The sequence below is a fragment of the Prunus persica genome, chromosome G7 (genome assembly GCF_000346465.2).
Source record: "Prunus persica cultivar Lovell chromosome G7, Prunus_persica_NCBIv2, whole genome shotgun sequence".
NCBI classification, from domain to species: domain Eukaryota; kingdom Viridiplantae; phylum Streptophyta; class Magnoliopsida; order Rosales; family Rosaceae; genus Prunus; species Prunus persica.
Window position 1 is genome coordinate 16099886 of NC_034015.1, and position 18481 is coordinate 16118366.

At 37.9% G+C, this 18481-nt stretch overlaps 3 protein-coding genes across 4 annotated transcripts; all 3 read left to right on the plus strand.

Annotated features, from left to right (window-relative positions):
• LOC18771365 (BES1/BZR1 homolog protein 2) lies at nucleotides 4009–6705 on the plus strand. 2 transcript variants are annotated; one of them, XM_007202190.2, is made up of 2 exons: nucleotides 4009–4526; nucleotides 5208–6705. In XM_007202190.2, the coding sequence occupies exons 1-2, from the start codon at nucleotides 4302–4304 to the stop codon at nucleotides 5934–5936; spliced, it is 954 nt and encodes a 317-aa protein (XP_007202252.1). In that variant the 5' UTR covers nucleotides 4009–4301; the 3' UTR covers nucleotides 5937–6705. The 2 variants fall into 2 exon arrangements, with proteins under 2 accessions (XP_007202252.1, XP_020423992.1); XM_020568403.1 differs by having other exon boundaries at nucleotides 4402–4560.
• LOC18769331 (anthocyanidin 3-O-glucosyltransferase 5) lies at nucleotides 9556–11347 on the plus strand. Its single transcript, XM_007203817.2, has 2 exons — nucleotides 9556–10531; nucleotides 10620–11347. Exons 1-2 carry the CDS (start codon nucleotides 9556–9558, stop codon nucleotides 11075–11077), a joined length of 1434 nt encoding a protein of 477 aa, XP_007203879.1. The 3' UTR covers nucleotides 11078–11347.
• LOC18770907 (anthocyanidin 3-O-glucosyltransferase 5) lies at nucleotides 15650–18011 on the plus strand. Its single transcript, XM_007203136.2, has one exon. It carries the CDS (start codon nucleotides 16338–16340, stop codon nucleotides 17808–17810), a length of 1473 nt encoding a protein of 490 aa, XP_007203198.1. The 5' UTR covers nucleotides 15650–16337; the 3' UTR covers nucleotides 17811–18011.

An 18481-nucleotide genomic window follows, 5' to 3' on the forward strand; every position in this document is an offset into this window, starting at 1 on the left:
CGGATTTGATTTGATTATATCTTTATTTATGGTCGTTTTCAAAACATGCGCGTCTCCAATTGTTATTGTTTATTGACTTTCATGCACAAGGCGGGGTTCGATTTCGTCCGTTGGATACGATGATCCAAGACTGACGTGGAACTTGCACAAACGGCTGCGTCTCTTTTTTTGTCTTTTATTTTGGGTGCACTTCTGACCCTTTTTTCGGGAAAGGAATGATGCTACGTGTAACCATGACTTCGGGCCAGTTTAGAGTGTTTTTAGCATTAAATAAGGGAATATTTAAAATACGGCATGTCGGCTTTATTTGTTAGATGGTATTTATTGGCCCGTTCGAGATGGGCCGTCCTATAAAATTTCAGACTGTTACATCACATTTGGGCCAAAATCGAATTGAAACTTAATCAAGATTTTATTGTCTTTTTGACACAAGCGCTAGACTCACGGTGATTTGAACACATGAACTCGGGTGCAGGATAACTACTCTTGCTCAAACTTTCTTCTGTTTCGTTTTTTTTTTTAATAATAAAAAAATAATGAAGGCAATATTCTATTAATAATAGCGACTCTATCATATTATGCTGCACGTAATTGTTATTTTAGAAAAATAAAAACATTGGGTGGTTTGCAATAATACTAAAGGCAAAGAGCACGTGGGGCTCTTGTCCGAAGTCATTGTCGGATTAGCAAAGACCACATCAAAATGATTAAGCTTTGCACTGTATTTAGGCAATGCATGAACAATGTTTTTGGAACAATACTTTAACGAAATTATTATTTTGTCAAAGAAAAAAACGCAAACTGTCAATAATTTTTTGTTTCAATGTGTGATTAATTTGAAACCATTACAAATTTAAAAACAAAAAAAATAATAATATGCATGTTGCATACGAACGTATGAATCATGATGAAAGAGTACAAGTCACCTTGTGCATTGAAGTTAGGGAAAAATTATGGTTATAATTATGAAAGCAGAATTGCACTTTGGAATAATTAAGACTGGATTATAAAAGTGTTTAATTATAATTAATTGGGAAATGGTTGGGCTTAATGGACCCCCACGTGGTCTCTTGGACCAATGAAGAAGACCAATAAGATTACTCACTTTCTAGGAAAACGAAGATACACGGGCATTGGTCCCCGCCAAAACGGCACCGCACGGTTCTCTGTCCCCCGCACGTGTGCCAAGTCTTGTTGCCTTCACGCCTCACGACTTGACTTGGCCAGCTTAGCTTGGCGGTCGGTCGGTCCCTTTCCCTCTCGAAAACCTTAGCTGGATCCGCACGTGCTCCTTGTAATAAATTGAGATTTAAGAGTTAATTAATAATACCATACAAATATTAATGCATATTAAAAGCTTACTTGTTGTTCTTAATGCATTTCGTGACATCTTTATTTGTTGCACGTATTTCCAAATAGTTGAGCAACAACAATTGACCATTCGTTGAATGGCCATTCAGTGCTGTTGTCTATTTTGCTTCTTTTAGTTTATGATTCTTGCTAATTTGTAGACAATCAAAAATATATATTCTACTTTTTCTCCCGTGAAAAGGTATAATTGTTGATTGTTTCAAATTGATTCTCAAGTAAATTTTTCTAACTTACTTAATGTGATGGAACAAATTATCTTTTAAATTCTATAATTTAAAAGTATCGTATCAAGTAGAAATGCTTTATTAATTAATTAATGGAATATACATAAGTCAAAGAGTATATGAGAATGAGAGTTCTGATTTCTAAATCATATGTTTAGTAGGTGGATGTTAAATTTAGGATTGATATATGACTATAATTTTATTTTATTTTTAATGATTACCATGTTGAATTCATCTGTATCATTTTCTAATATTACAATTCTACATTGTTTTTAAATTATCTCTTTTTTATATGTCAAACTTTTAGTTAAACATCAATGAAAAATGGTTCACCAGACATGTACGTGCACCCTTTTATTTCAAATTAGTGATCAATTCAGTCCCCTTAATTTCAGACAATCAATGCTAAGCCCATACTTGAGATCTTTGTTCTAATTTCACATCTTCCTTAAAGCGGTTGTCAAAATGGACTTAACCCCATACCTATATGAAGCTTGACTCTAGGGCATTTTACACCAACACCACCTAAATTCTTATATAAATTTATAATTAGATTAGGAAAAGCCCTAAGAATTTCTGCTAAGCTTTACTTATTACATCCGTCCATTATCCATATATATACACATGCGTTCGACAAATATATATATATATATATATATACACATGCGTAACTTAAACAAATATATTAGCATAAATTTATTAAAAGATTCACGTCAATCAAATATTGGAGGAAAAATTACTAAAATAAATAAAAATAAAGAAAAATAGGTGGTGGGTGGGAGCCACATTCACGTGTAGAGCCAATGGTGGACACGTTAAAGGTAGTAGTGGTCCCTGTAGACGGATGGGGTGGTAGTGGGGTTGCTGAATTTTCTTTGTAATAGGGTTTTGTGTCGCACGTGTGGAGCCGACTGACACTGCAAAAGTACCATCCAGTCCAACATGATTTGGAGGCTATTAAGAGGCGTGGGCCCTACACTTTATTTGTTCTGAATTCTGAGCTCTTTATTTGTCCGTATCTGTACCGTTCAAACTGAACATCACGTCAGAGCAACCCCAAATACCGGAGAGAGATAGAGAGAGAGAGACATAGAGAGCATCTTCTAATCATCCATTAGTGAAAAAATATAATCCTGTGCGCGCGGTAGCACACATCCATTCTAATTGGTATTGTTGTAATTTTTAGGCATGGTTTTTCTGAAACCTCTTGATTTTATTAACGATATACTGTTTGAGGGTTGTAATCATTATTTTGTTTAGCGTGTGGTGGGTAATGGAAGGAGTGCTTTATCAGGAGTTATAATTTCTTATGATCGTTTTATGCAAAGAGAGTAGATTACTTAGTTAAATCGATTAACCCTTTAAAGCGTAAAGATGCTTATCTTTAGACGGAGCTAAAATTATAAGATGGCATTTTCCTTTAGTATTAATAGACGTTTTATATTATGCATAAGATCTCAAGGAATTAAATAAAAGAAAAAGAAAAAATAGAGGTGCACAAAACAGTTGGAGAATAGAAACCCTAGTAGTACCTAACTAATCTACCTCAGTTTGCTAATATCATTGAAACCATCCGTCAATAATGGAGTCGGGCCATAATCACTTGCCCGGTTTTAGAAATGGAACTACAGTGTTTTCTGATACGGTAGGAAGGAATACAGTGTTTTTCTAGCCCCCAATAAACACAAACATTTGACTGGTCTTATTTTTGTGTGGCTGTGATTTGCTGGATCTTAACATGACTCCCCTTTTTTCTTTTTCTTTTTCTATTTTTTTATGATTTTATTGGAAAATATTTGCTTCATTCATGAACTCATACTTTCTTGCAAATCAAATTTAACATATGCGTATAAACTCTTCTTTTTGTGTTTTTGAGAAATTATTTTGCATATGATATGCGTCAAATCATATTTTGCACAAATAGGCAAACAGTGTCTAGAAAAAATTAAAAACTCACATCACCAAATATTTAGATTAGTTTCGAATACTTGTAGTCATCCATATATCGAATGTCTTAAGTAAATTTGAATACACCAATTAGCTCTTAGTCTAGTGATACTTCTCTTCCTAATATTGGAAGATGTCTTACAACATTTGAGTTTACCACTTACATTCTTACCTTCTTTTTCTTTTTCTTTTTTCTGGTTATGTTTGGGCTTATTTCAATGGAGCTCAAAGATTTTCATTTCTTCCATTGACACACCATGTATTTTGAGTGAACATAAATACCAATGTTCAAGCTTAAATTGTTAGGCCTCACAAGTAGTTTTGTATTCTAGGAGAAATTAAACCCCATTTTCATCTCTAAACTCTAAGAAAGGTGGTAAAATCTAATTACCCTTATTTGTGTCTCAGAAATCTCATGGGCAGATAGATTGCAACTTGCATGATATGTGTGAATAGGGAGGGAAGAGAAAAAGAGAAAAAAAGAAGAAAAGAATGGGAGTTGCATTTCTCCTCTTCATACAATAATACTCTCTTCGAATAAAGAAAGCACTTTCCTCGTGAGAGAGGCAGAAAAATAGTGCCCTTCTCTTCTCTTCTCTTCTCTTCTCTTCTCTTCCCACTGCAACACAACACAACACAACACACCACACCTTCTCTCTCTTTCTCTCTCTCTCTCTCTTTCCCACAAGAAAACTGAGAGTCCAGAGAGAGAAAGCTCAAAGGGTAAGCAGGTGGGTGACCTGACCCGGAAAAGCTAAAATGACAGGGGGTGGGTCGTCGGGGAGGTTACCAACATGGAAAGAGAGGGAGAACAACAAGAGGAGGGAGAGGAGGAGAAGAGCCATTGCTGCTAAGATATACTCTGGTCTCAGAGCTCAGGGCAGCTACAAGCTTCCTAAGCACTGCGACAACAACGAGGTCTTGAAAGCTCTCTGTGCTGAAGCTGGCTGGGTCGTTGAAGAAGATGGCACCACATACCGCAAGGTTTGGATTTATTGTCCTTGTTATTCAGATTCAGGTGAATCAGCTCTTTTTTAGATTGGGTTTTGCTTTTCGTGTTCATAGATCTGCATGCACATCATGTTGAATCTGTAAATCCTTGCCTTCTTGCTAATATCCCTGTTGGGTTTTGATCTTGGATCATCATTGGAGAAGAAGTTGAGCAATTTTTAATTGTTTGAAAGATTTTTATATTTTTTCGCAAATTAATCAGTTCTACTAAATGCAAAACCCCCCTTTGATTTTTGTTTTCTCTGTAATTGAATAATAGCACAGGCATGTTGCATATCTGTTTCTCTGTTCTGGTATTGCTATGAGCTAGGATCTGGACCATAATGAAACGGTCTTTTGCCCTTTCGTCTCTCACTAGATTTTATTACTTAAAAAAAAAGGGATATGCATTTGTTATGATTTGTTGATAGTTAAGAATGAAAAGGTTGTGATTTGGTCATGCAATTTTGTTTTTGAATTGTGGGTGAGATCTGTGTTCAGCAGGTCATCAATTTACCCTGATTCATATACTAATATGTTGAAATCCAATTGTTATTTGAACAAAAGACCCTGATTTTCAAAAGCAGACTTTTTATTATTATTTAGCTTTCTGTTAATCCATTTCTTCATTCATATTGTACTTGTTTAATTTTTGAATGTCTATTTTGGATACAGGGATGCAAGCCATCTCCAATGGAAATTGCAGGCACTCCAACAAATATGAGTGCATGTTCCTCTATTCAACAAAGCCCACAATCCTCAGCTTTCCCAAGTCCTGTACCATCCTACCATGCCAGTCCATCCTCCTCTTCCTTCCCAAGCCCAACTCGTTTCGATGGAAACCCCTCCTCTTACCTTCTTCCGTTCCTGCGTAACATAGCTTCCATTCCTACAAATCTTCCTCCTCTTAGAATATCCAATAGTGCGCCTGTAACTCCACCTCTTTCTTCTCCAACCTCTAGAGGTTCAAAGCGAAAACCTGACTGGGACTCCCTTACTAATGGCTGTCTAAACTCCTTGCGCCACCCTCTTTTCGCAGCTTCTGCCCCTTCAAGCCCTACGCGTCGCCACCATCTTACACCTGCCACAATACCAGAATGTGATGAGTCCGATGCTTCCACTGTGGACTCCGGTCGTTGGGTCAGTTTCCAGACAGGGGCACCATCAGTAGCTCCACCTTCACCCACATTTAATCTTATGAAACCGGTGGCTGAGCAGAGTGTTCTTCAGAACACTATTAATGGGCATGGGGGAATGACCTGGGGAAACACTACAGAGAGGGGACGAGGCTCAGAATTTGAGTTTGAGAGCGGCACACTGAAAGCTTGGGAGGGTGAGAGAATACATGAGGTAGGGGTGGATGATCTGGAGCTTACACTTGGAAATGGGAAGAACCATGTTTAAGCTTCCACAGGAAGATTTAGCTTGAGAATGTGTATAACCAGGAGGGACGATCTTAAGATGTTATCTGGATTTCACTGTGCATTTCTCAGTGGTAATTGGTTATCTTTGCAGCTGAGTAGCATTGCTTGGTGTCTACTTCGATTTCTGCTACAATTGGGAGACTTCAAAATCTTATTTGGTGCATCATGCATTTCGTTAAATGTACAGTTTACTCTCTCCTGGGGCTGTTACAGAATCAAATCCTATCGAATTTGTTGGTTAAAGAGCAATGTTTTGGGCACACTTCACAGAAGGCCTTAAATTCTTAAATCTTTCATGTGGAGAGGAAAGACCCAAGCAAGTTAAATTTTGGGGTGCCATCTTCACTCAGTTATGTATGAAATATCTTCTTCAGTTCTTCATTGGTCATAGGCCCCTAATTAAGTTGTCATCAGTGGGATATAGTCTCTCCAGCTTGAAGCACATAGAATGCATCTTCTCTGGAGCACATACTCATTTGTAGACACTATTGGAGAATCACATTCTCAAATTTGTTGAAGGTAGTTGTTATTAGATCTATCTTGTCGGAAAATAGTCTCTTTCTTTTTACCTTTAAGTACTGTATTAGCAATTCATGACATCAATCTTTCATTCCATGTCTAAAGTTCTTATTAGATCTTCATAACTCGAACCGGGAGTTAGGTGTTTCTAATTAAGCTTGGTGTTTCTAATTAAGCTTGTTTCGGATATTTTATACCGGGGCTTTTAAAAGCAAGGTGTTTCTAATTAAGCTCGTTTTGGATATTTCTAACTGCGGGTTTTAAAAGCTAGGTGTTTCTTTCAGTTTTTCAGAGAAACACCATAAATTGGGAGGACAGTAGGGGCTGATGAGATCTGCAATAAGTTTGAATGTGATTTTCTTCTGTAGGGCCATGTCCTTGTGCCTGAAGGTTTTGATTTCTTGTCCGTTCATATGCAAGTCATACTGAGCTTCCCTGTAGCTTGTTGCCTTCTTGTGAGTTGTGTGTGTGTGGGTCAAAAAAGCATCTTAGAACGAAACCTCCTAGAGGGCCCTTTGCCATGTGGTATGTGTATCTTATGAATCCCATGTGACCTAAGCCACGCTTGATGTTTCAGTGTACCAACCAATTCAATAACTTTGCTTCCCAATTATTGGTGGATCTGCTTTTGACTGCATTGCTCCCTCAAGCAGCCCTGCAGTTCAATAATCGATTTGGATCTGTTCATTTCCATCTTTTGCACCCAGCCAAAAATAAAAAAAATTATTCATATAAAGAAAACCCAGTTAGAGGAATAGCAGGACAACACTTTTTGGATTGGCCAGTGGTCACTGACATTGTAGATAAGATAATTGGCATGATAAAGCGCAGAGCTTCTAATTTCTTGCGGGTCAGTTTATGCCAGCCTTTATAAAATAGCCGTGCTTGGGTCAGTCGCTCATATGGAAGTGAGCGGTTTCCAACCATTTATGCATGTGCGACCTATAATAAAAGTCAGCTATTTATATGTGGGTGACTGCCCCTAGCAAAATCCTCAAAGTGGATATATACTATAATACTAATCCAAGCTGAGGACAAGTCTCTGCTATAAATGATCCAGCCCTGTGATGTGAGTAAATGCTTTTGAACCACGCAAAACCAAATCAAAAGTGTTTCACTCGGCGAATTTGAGATCATCCCAAAAGTGAGCCTAGAGAATCTTTTACACATTACATGGCTGATTTTTTTTGGATAATATGTGAACCCAAAAGAGAGCCTAGAGAATCTTTTAAATATGTTCACCTGACTATCATCAATGAGCTTGGACCTTTCAGACCCAAAAAAAAAAAAAAAAAAAAAGCTTGGATCTTGTTAGGCTGAATAGGCATTCTGCTCCTATGACCAAAGTCGCACTGATCAGTGGATCTTTGTAGCTACTGGAGGCTTGAAATCATGAAAGCCATACTGAAGCACTCTTTTGCCCAGCCCAATGAAAACTAATGTGGTGTTATCGGCACACACCACACAATATATATCTATATGGTTAATGCTAGTAATTTTTTCTCTATTTTTCTGAAATTATTTGTAGGATAGCATGTAGGATGACTAAAAATGCCTAGAAAGGGGTGAATAGATCAATTTAAAATTATAATCAATAAACAAAAAATAAACTTCGGTAGTATGATTGACATGGCTTATAAATTCTGAAATGTGCTGAGCATAAAATAAAGGAACACGCAGAAAATTATTTTACGTGGTAAAACCTCACATCTAAGAAAATTCATAGAACTCCTCAGTCCAACACAAATCTATTATAGAACAATGATTACAAGAAGTACTCACACAATTATTCTAGACACATTATAGATAATATTTACCAACTTCTTCGTAACTCAACATCTGTCATGGGATGATTTGTCGACGCTCCTTATGTTGAACGCAATACAAGTCATGATTGCTTCAAGCTCGTTAGAGGAAAACTGCCACCACGATCTTGGTGCCCTCAATCATATGAGTCACCGAACATGCAAACGAATGCAATATAAATAATTAAAGTATTTGATAAATCATCAAATAAACATGAAACACTTGATAATTTACCTCAAATATATGTACAACAGTATTTGATTTCATACGTACACACTTTCCTTTTTGCAAGAGAAGTCCACCAAGCCACGTGAACAATCTCTTGCAATTGATGAGATTTTGATTCTTAGAATCATATTTAATTTTGTCAGCTTATGCACTATCACAGATAGCTTTCACTCCAAACAATTATTAAATAAGAAAACAATATACACATAAATTTATAAAGTGATAAATATATGTCTAAAAAATAGAAAATAGAAAGATTTATATCGGATTAGCCATAATAATATAATAGAGGAGAGATAAAGGCCCCTCCTTCGGGCCTAGGAGTGGCTCTGCCACTGATGCTAGTGTATGTGGCGATGTATTATTGACATCATTTCATTCTAAAAGCTACCATTCAAACCCATTGACCTAAAATCACTTACTGTTGTATTATTGACACGTGTGGTTTTCTTCGGAATGTTTATTGAGATTACTTTTTCATAATATCCATAAAAAGAGTATTGCTTGCCATATTCTTCAGAGACTAGTCGCCTTCTTTGCCGTCACCAAATTTGACTCCAGAACGTCCTTGCCGAAAAAATCTCGCCATCTGCCAAGTTCCAAGTTTTGCAATTTATTTAACACTACTCATCATCTTTGCTCCCTTTTAATAATTCACATGAATATTATATCAAGATTGCGATCAATTATCCTTCTTAATTAGATTATCATCTAATTCTCCTTACCCAAAATTTTAAAAAAAAAAAAATCATTTAGTTCTATTGATTCATCATCTTCATTACTCCATTTGGCACAGCCAATTCAAATCAGCATGACAATAACTCAAAGTAAGCTACGTACTTCACACGTTTATTAGTTTAATTTAATTACAATATCTGATATATTGTGGATTTATAAAATAAATATAAATAAATTGATACCCGAAATTGTAAGCCACTACTTAAAGCCCAGCTACTGTACTTTCCCTCAAAAAGCAAAAGTCCAGAACTAAGCCATTGCTCTGTTTGTTCTTGGACACATATCTGCCTCCTCTTTCGGTGACGTATATGATCACCATGATCTCAAAGCCACATGCTGCCATCCTCTGCAGCCCTGGCATGGGCCATCTCATCCCTGTCATTGAGCTCGCAAAACGACTTGTCAACCACCACAACGTCATGGTCACCATCTTCGCCGTCCAGTCGAATACTTCCGAGGCTGAATCCGAGCTCCTCAAGGCAGCCACGAGCCCGAAATTCTGTGACATCATTGAACTCCCACTGCCGGACATTTCCGGCCTCCTTGACCCCGACGCCGGTATCGTCACGAAACTCAGAGTCATGATGCGAGAAATACGACCTGCTTTTCGGTCTGCAATTCTGGCCGAGGACTCTCCTCGTCCCTCTATCCTTATCGTGGACCTCTTTGGCACTGAATCTCTCCCCATTGGCGACGAGCTTGGGGTTCCCAAGTACGTTTACGTTGCTTGCAATGCATGGTTCTTAGCATTGACTGTCTACGTGCCAATTCTCGATAAGGAAGTGGAAGGAGAGTACGTGGATCAGACTGAACCGCTGAGGATCCCGGGTTGCAGTCTGGTTCAGCCTGAAGAAGTGTGTGACCCGATGCTGAAGCGGGCCGACCAACAGTATTTGGAATACGTACGGATGGGGTTTGAAATACCAAGGAGTGATGGAATTTTGCTCAATATCTGGAAGGATTTGCAGCCCAAAACATTGGATGCATTCAAAGATGAGAGCCTCTTGGGTGGAGTGGTTAAGGTGCCGGTTTATCCTATTGGACCTTTGATGAGATCGGCCCAATCAGCCGGTCCAACAGGTTTGAGGGACAGAGACTTGTTTAATTGGCTGGACAAGCAACCCAGTGAGTCTGTGATATTTGTGTCATTAGGCAGCGGGGGAACTTTGACCTATGAGCAAATGACAGAGATGGCGTGGGGTTTGGAGCTGAGCCAGCAAAGATTCATTTGGGTTGTTCGACCGCCCACCTCAAAACGCGCAGATGCTGCTTTTTTCACTTCAGGTCATCTCTAATTTTGTAAATATATCATCAACTATTTTGGATGCTCATATTTTCATGAACATTGACCCTCAATACCTTACTTCATCAGGAAAAGGAGATGACGACCCATCAAGCTATTTGCCTGAAGGGTTCTTGACCCGAACCCGAGAGATTGGGCTGGTTGTGCCTATTTGGGCTCCCCAAGTGGACATCTTAAGCCATCCATCAATAGGAGGGTTTTTCTCACACTGCGGCTGGAATTCAACCCTAGAGAGCATCATCAATGGTGTGCCGATGATCGTGTGGCCTCTCTACGCAGAGCAGAGGATGAACGCCACGTTGTTGAGTGATGAGCTCGGCGTGGCCGTGAGGTCTAAAGTTCCTCCATGGAAGGGAGTGGTTGAAAGGGAGGAGATAAAGAGAATGGTGAGAAAGATAATGGTGGAGGAAGATGGGATTGCAATAAGGGGTAAGGTCAACGAGCTAAAACTGAGTGCAGTCAAAGCTTTGAGCCAAGGTGATTCTTCATATAATGCACTGTCCCAAGTGGCAAGTACAACTAAATGAGCATTAATTCTGTTTGTGATATAGGAAAAGATATGGGTTAATTCTGATGGGAGATATTAAATAAATAAAGTGGTTCGAAATTGGAAAAAATTTGGATTAAGTATCAATTATGGCGTTATGAAAAGAAGAAAGACGTGTCGTTGGAATCTAGACTTTCTTATAATTTTAGGGTTTTTTTGGTTTTCTATTGAAGCCAAGTTATGATGTTGTATTTATCAGTTTATTCTTATTATTAATAAAATTCAGAGACTTTTCTCTATTTTTTGGTGAGCGTTGATGAAATTTAACCTTGTTATTTAGGAAATATCTTTCGATTTTCCTTTACATGTGCTTCAGTGATGCGTCACGCTTGTTGTTTTTACTATCTACAGTAATATTAATTTTGATGGATCCAATAATGTGTCTCTCTTGATTCTATGCAAATTAAGTTAAAAAATAATTCGTATTGCACAAGTTAGCGTAAAGATATTTTCTTTTGACCCATGGTGGTCCCAGACAGACAACTGAATAAGTGACGAACGAGGGATTGAAAACTTTTCACCATATTCGATACTTTTCCTGTTAAGCTACTTTTCTTTGTTTCACCATTTTACTAATTTTTTCTCTCTCCAGAAAGTTATGTTACACTGAAATAATAATTACGAAAGTGGATTTGTAAGAAAGGAAGAAGGCAATTTGATCTTCGCAATTTGTCTTGAGTATACCAAGTCAAGTGGGATTTAATCATCTGGATAAACATAAACTCATTCAAATTAAGCAAGTTGCTTTTTTTTCTTTTTTTACAACCAGTTCATAATAATAGTCATTAATCAGACAAATTAGGTGGTGTAGAAAAGAAGAAACTATGTTCAATTTAATATGGAATAAGTCAACAAGAGTCAACGGTCCACTTTGATGCCTTTCGTTTTACGTTTCTCCAAATTACTTATAATTAATTAATTAACCTGCATCACTTATGCTTTTGGTCTCATAATGCATTGAGAAGACATATGGGATCGGACATGATTATTATGCCTCCTCCTCACTTTAGGCTCAGAATGGGGTTACTTAATATTACTTTTTTTAAAAGTTGATTATGCTGTGTTTTGAAAATAACCCACTATAAAGTAAAACATTTTCATATTTGATAAGTAATATTCTTAAAATGTTGATAGTAATCGTTCAGTAAATTTTAATATAAAATTATTGTAACTGTGAATAATGACTAAAATGAACATAATGTTGAAAGTGTTATGTGCTAATTATGTGTTGCTGGTGATGGTGGTGGTGGGGTGTGGGGGGAAGGAGGGAGGGTATTGATGGTGATGGAGATGGAGGTGATGGTGATGATAGTGATGGTGTTAGAGGTGGATGTGGTGATGAAAATGGAAACGGTGATGGTAGTGGTAGAGGTGGATGTGGTTGGATTCAATAGGGTCAAAAGCCAAGGTGGCCTTACACAAACTCTAGAATATCTATTTGATTACACCAAAAAAAAAAAAAAAAAAAAAACCCTAGAATGTCCTTAGCTTTTTGTAGGAAACCAAAGAGCAATCCTCTTTTTTCTTAATTATCTTTATTTCCGTTTTCCTATGATATTACCCTTACATCTCCGTGCCGATTTGCTGTCTCTAATTTGATGTCCTCTTGGTGGTTGATGTCTTTTATTTGGCCAAAAAATTTAAACTAAAAAAAAATCCCCAAACACCAAGGGATCGTACACGCATCCCAAGTAACCCTATCTAGTGGACAAGGTCAATTCATGCATTAAAGAAAAAAAACAAAACAAAACATGTATCATTGATCAACAACACATATATAAGTATTTATATATAAAAATATATAAAATAAAATAATTATAAAAAAAAACTTCCACCCCCTTTTGGGTTGGTGGCCTCCCTTCCTCCCCTTCCCCTCTCCCTAATCCTCTCTCCTCTCATCTCCTCTGCCTCTGGTCCCTCCCCTCCTTCAATCCCCTCCCTTGGGCTTTTACCAGCTTTTGGCCGGCTTGTGATGCCTGGTCATTTTGTATGGTAGCTTTTGTTTTCTCTGTATGTCTTCATTTGGAAGATTTGAAGTTCCTGCTTTAGATTTACTTAGTGACGACGAAGGTGACAAAGCAGCTTTTATTTTATTTTGTGTAATGTAGTTTTTGTGTTGTAATAATTGCATCAAGTTTGAGGGTGGTGTGTGTTTGTTGTTTTTACTTGTAGTATCTTCTTGTGAGAATTTAAAAGTTACAGTTGTAGGTTAGTGCATTGAGGTCAATGTTTGGTTTTTCCAGGCTTTTGGTGTTTATGCCAAAATGTATTTAGCCTTGTGTGGCTATAAATGGAGGCATATTAGTATATGAGCTTGATGTTGTCATTAGATCTCTTCATATTTGTATGTTTTGTGGTTTGTTTCTTTTGTATTGGCGCTTCAAACTATTGTATTTGTATTAATATTGACAAATTTTAAGCTTAAATTATAAATGCAATCCTTTGACTTTAAAAAAAAACAAAAAAAAAAACAACACATATATATAAGCTATTATGAATAAACAAGCGACAGATGTGCGCTGTTAATTTGTTCTCTATTACACAGACCAATGGTTTATGAGGAATTGGAGATTTTGACCACGCAAAGCACCATGCGAAAGATGGCCAAGTTAAAGTCATAAAATTATATATCCTGTCCTCATAATAATTTTTATTTATTTAAAAGACCATTTATTTATATGGTAGTGAAATGGATCTATGTCTAGATGAGGATGACTGATTTCATTTTTTACCGATTATTTGATTGCAGCACATGATTTTGATTTTTGACCACGACTTGATTATGACCTATTTTTTGTTTGTTTGTTTGTAAATTAAGATCTAAATATTTTATTTGTTTGACCATGGATTGGTTTGCAAAGATGAAAGAAATTAACGAAAATAACGGGCAAGGTCAGCCACTTGGCACACGGGGAGGTCTGCATTATCCAGTTAGCACACGTACCCAAACCAAGATTACATATATAATATAATGGAAATGATGCTAGCTAGGTTTTTTCTTTAAAATTATCTGAGATTTGACCACTGTTACCAGTTTACCACCCAATTATTATATATATATATATATATATATATATTTATTTAAAAAACTTGTCTTGCTCCACAGATGAATCAATATTTTCAATCTGAAAGCAACAGCATCATCTTAAAGCCGACCCAATGAATGATATGTTTTTAAAAGCTAGTCATACTTTATGCTTTTGTTTTAATATTCAGTATTCCAAATATAACCCCACCTTTGTATTTAAAAGCTAGTCATCTTCAAGCTCCAACTTCTCTCTTTCGTTTTTTTTTTGGTTCTGTCGTGTAGGACTCGTACAGCCCAACCTTTGTCGAAATTTAAGAGTATATGATTCAATAGAAGCAAATTTCAGTGTTTATATAGTATTTTCTCACCTACGTAATAATATGAAGAGCAAAATTTTACTCTCCCCAGCAACAATTCTTCAAGTGACGAGTGAAAGAAATCAAACGTTTAATAAAATGACGACGAGCCTGTTGAAATTGCTCAAAGGATTATTTTAATCTCACAAATAAATGCTACAACTACTACAATAAATCAAAGAAAAAAAATTAAAATTGATCATAAATCTATAAACATGTAACATCCCGTCCCATTGCATAGAGCACGAGCTCACAAATTCGTAGACACATAATGAACTCGAATTGTAGTTAAAACGGAAGTGTAGTGGCCCAATGGGTTGGAGCACATTTTTCTTCTCTCTCCCCTCTCTCGCACAACACGAGAAACCGCCACTTCCTTTGGCGATTTCTCCAAACCCTAAGGTTGTTTTGGAATTAGGGCAATAAGGGTATTTCAATAAATTGGGCCTAACACCTGCCACATGTACAAGGTTCGTTACAGATTTCAAAGGAGAATCTGAGGTGGGTCTTGTCAAAACAAGAAGATTTAGCAGTCTTTTTGTCTTCTTTCACCTAGAGCTCCCCCCTTCCAAAGTTAGGAAGAGGGAGGGGGTATTCTCTCTCTCACACACACAATGGAACATGCATAAAGATTAATGATTAAGGACCATAAACTCAAGATTGTTTTTTTAATGTAGCCTATCTCATGTTTATAGGGAGCACAACCAACCATGTTGTTGATCATCTAGCTGCTATGGGATACAATAAATTTAGTCCGGAGACTTTTGCCTGAACTGTTGTTTGTTAATTCTTTATGTTTCCTGGGTTCATCCCACCTTGCAAACAAAAAACTAAAAACAAAACCAAGAGATCCGTCTTCTTAGGGTCTTCATGGGAATCCTGATAAGCAAATCAATATCTTACTGATTTGAGAACAACAAACACAGCTAACTAATCCTGACTATTACGCTAACAAACACAGCTGACACAGCTCAGTCTGAGATTCTGATACAGTGTTTAAGAAAGATAGGGCATGTCCTACACAAATAACAGTCAACAACAGTGTAGATTGAATTTGTGCATGTTGCAGCTCTACTGCCCAGTCATCCCGTGCACAAAACTATATTTAATTTACTCACGCAATCATCAAGGCATATTGTATTTAGAAATTTTTTTATAAAAAAAAACAAGTGGTATGTGTCCAATACATTATTTTGAGAATAGTCGTATGCGGTATTATTTTTTGCCAAATTAATACGGCATGATGATTGGACCGTTTTAGTATTACAAACACTTGCCTCAATCAACCAAATAACTATAACGAAGCTCTCTTCACGTATTCGGTTCACATTAATTATATATGATTAATCACTGTTTAAGTTTTAATTTAATAGAAAATTTGGCATAAATTCAATTATGATGAGAGATATTGGGTGCAATGCAGAAGTTGTTGTTGATCAAAGTACTTTGATTTTTGCTCTACATAAATGACATGTTTTTATTTATTTATTGATGTTTATATTTTATTTTATTGTTCTACTTATGCCCATAAAACCTAATTAAGGTAAATTATGAATTTGTAAAAGCGGTAAGTTATTGATTTGGGGGGAAACTTCATACCTTAATTTAAATTATCAAGTTAGCCATATCTCTCTCTCTCTCTCTCTCTCTCTCTCTACATATATATATAGGGTAGTGTGTGACAACCAAAAACCCAAGCCCCTACCTCTCATATCACATGCATGTTGAGCCAAGCAAGCCTTGTTGCTAAGTCTATGCAATTTCTTTCTCTGCCCTACCAAATATTTTTCATAAACTCCAACTGCTAGCTACACTTACTTACTGTCCCTTCCAATTTGATTCTTCTCTCTAAATCCATGGAGACCATGAACAACTCAAAGCAACATGCAGCGCTTCTCTGCAGCCCAGGCTTGGGCCATCTCATTCCCATCCTTGAGCTCGCAAAACAACTTGTCGCACACCAAAACTTCACCGTCACAATCTTCGTCGTCTCTTCCCAAACTTCCCATGCAGAATCTCAACTCCTCAACAGTACACCTACAAACCCACAACTCTGGCACGCCGTCCAGCTCCCGTCACCTGACATTTCCGGCCTTGTGATTCCCGACGACGCTGTCGTTACCATCCTTGCCATGATGATGCGAGAAGTACGACATGCGTTTCGGTCAGCCTTGCTTGGCATGGAGGTTTGTCCCACCATGCTTATCGTGGACCTCTTCGGCACTGAATCTCTGCCCATTGCCGAAGAGTTGGGGATTTCCAAGTTCGTTTATGTGCCTTCTAATGCATGGTTTCTTTCTCTCATGGTGTATTGTCCGGTTCTGGATGTTGAAGTCAAAGGAGACTTTGTCCACCAAAAAGAACCAATCCAAATCCCGGGTTGTAGGTCAATACTTCCACAACTCGATCTCGATGACACTTTGTCGGTCCGGGCCCACAGGGAGTACTTGGATTTTGTAGAAATTATTTCAAGGGGGGTTTCTAAAGGGGATGCGATTTTGGTGAACATATGGGAGGATTTAGAGCCCAAGACTCTTGCAGCCCTAAGAGATGAGAAATTGTTGGGCCGGTACACAAAGGTTCCGGTCTATCCTATTGGGCCGCTGATTAGGCCCACTGAATCATCTGGTTCGAGGGGGAAGGTGTTTGATTGGTTAGACAAGCAGCCCAATGAGTCTGTGATTTATCTGTCGCTTGGTAGCGGCGGGACTTTGTCGTACGAGCAAATGACCGAAATGGCTTGGGGTTTAGAGCTTAGCAAACAGAGGTTTGTCTGGGTGATACGTAAGCCCACCCGAACGGCAGATGGGGCCTTTTTCACGGGTGGAAATGGCAGTGGTGGTGACGAGGACAGCCCATCAAAGTACTTGCCCAAGGGGTTCTTGGACCGCACCAAGGACGTTGGGTTCGTCATCCCTTTGTGGGCTCCACAAGTGGACATCTTGGCCCATCCATCGGTTGGAGGGTTTTTGTCCCATTGTGGGTGGAATTCGACCCTAGAGAGCATCACCAATGGGGTGCCGATGATTGCTTGGCCGCTCTATGCGGAGCAGAGGATGAACTCCACGATGCTGACAGAGGAGTTTGGCGTGGCAATTCGGTCAAAAATACCACCATGGAAGAAAGTTGTGGAGAGAGAGGAGATAGAAGAAATGGTGAGAAAGATCATGGAGGAGAAGGAAGGTATTGCAATGAGAGAGAGAGTGAGGAAGCTAAAAACAAGTAGTGCAAAAGCTTTGGAGAAAGGGGGTTCATCTTATAATGCTCTTTCTCAATTCGCAAAGCACGGAGAGTTAAGGTGCATGAAATTTGCCAACGGGGGAAAGTGATGGATCCATGAACACATGCGTGCACGTTTCCGCGACCGCTTGATCAAGAAGATGTTTGTTCCGTTGTTATGTGTAGTGATTTGTTTATGGAATTGTTTTAGCAACTAGTGTTGACTTAATGTTTCAATAATGAAGTTGTGTACGTGTATTATATATTATTATTAATATTTACTTGCATGGATGTTACTCTTGTTTCCTCAATTCATTGTTTTAACGACTTGTGTACGTGAAAATATAACCACTTCAGGATTACTCACAATTCACTGGTTTAAGGTTTGCTAATTGATATCATTTGACAGCTTGACACTTTAAGATAATAATAACGGAGTTGCACAGATTTCAGATGTTGACTAACTAAACGTCTTCTGAATTGAAAGATGGGCACGCAATGCCAGCCATGGATAAATAAACTCAAACAAAGACCAAACCAAAGCTACGTGACAAAAGAAAACAAAACCCTAGCCAAGGGGACAAACACACTACTGGACAGGAAACTAACCAGCCAGCCAACAAACAACGCGATTGGAGCCAACCACTGATCCAAGAAACTAACCGGAAGGTTCAATTCAGACTATAATCTACATGATAAGCCGCTAATGACTTGACTTTTCATAAATTGTTTGGCACACTGAATGTTAGATGAGCCGACCTGTTGGCCTAATTAAACTATA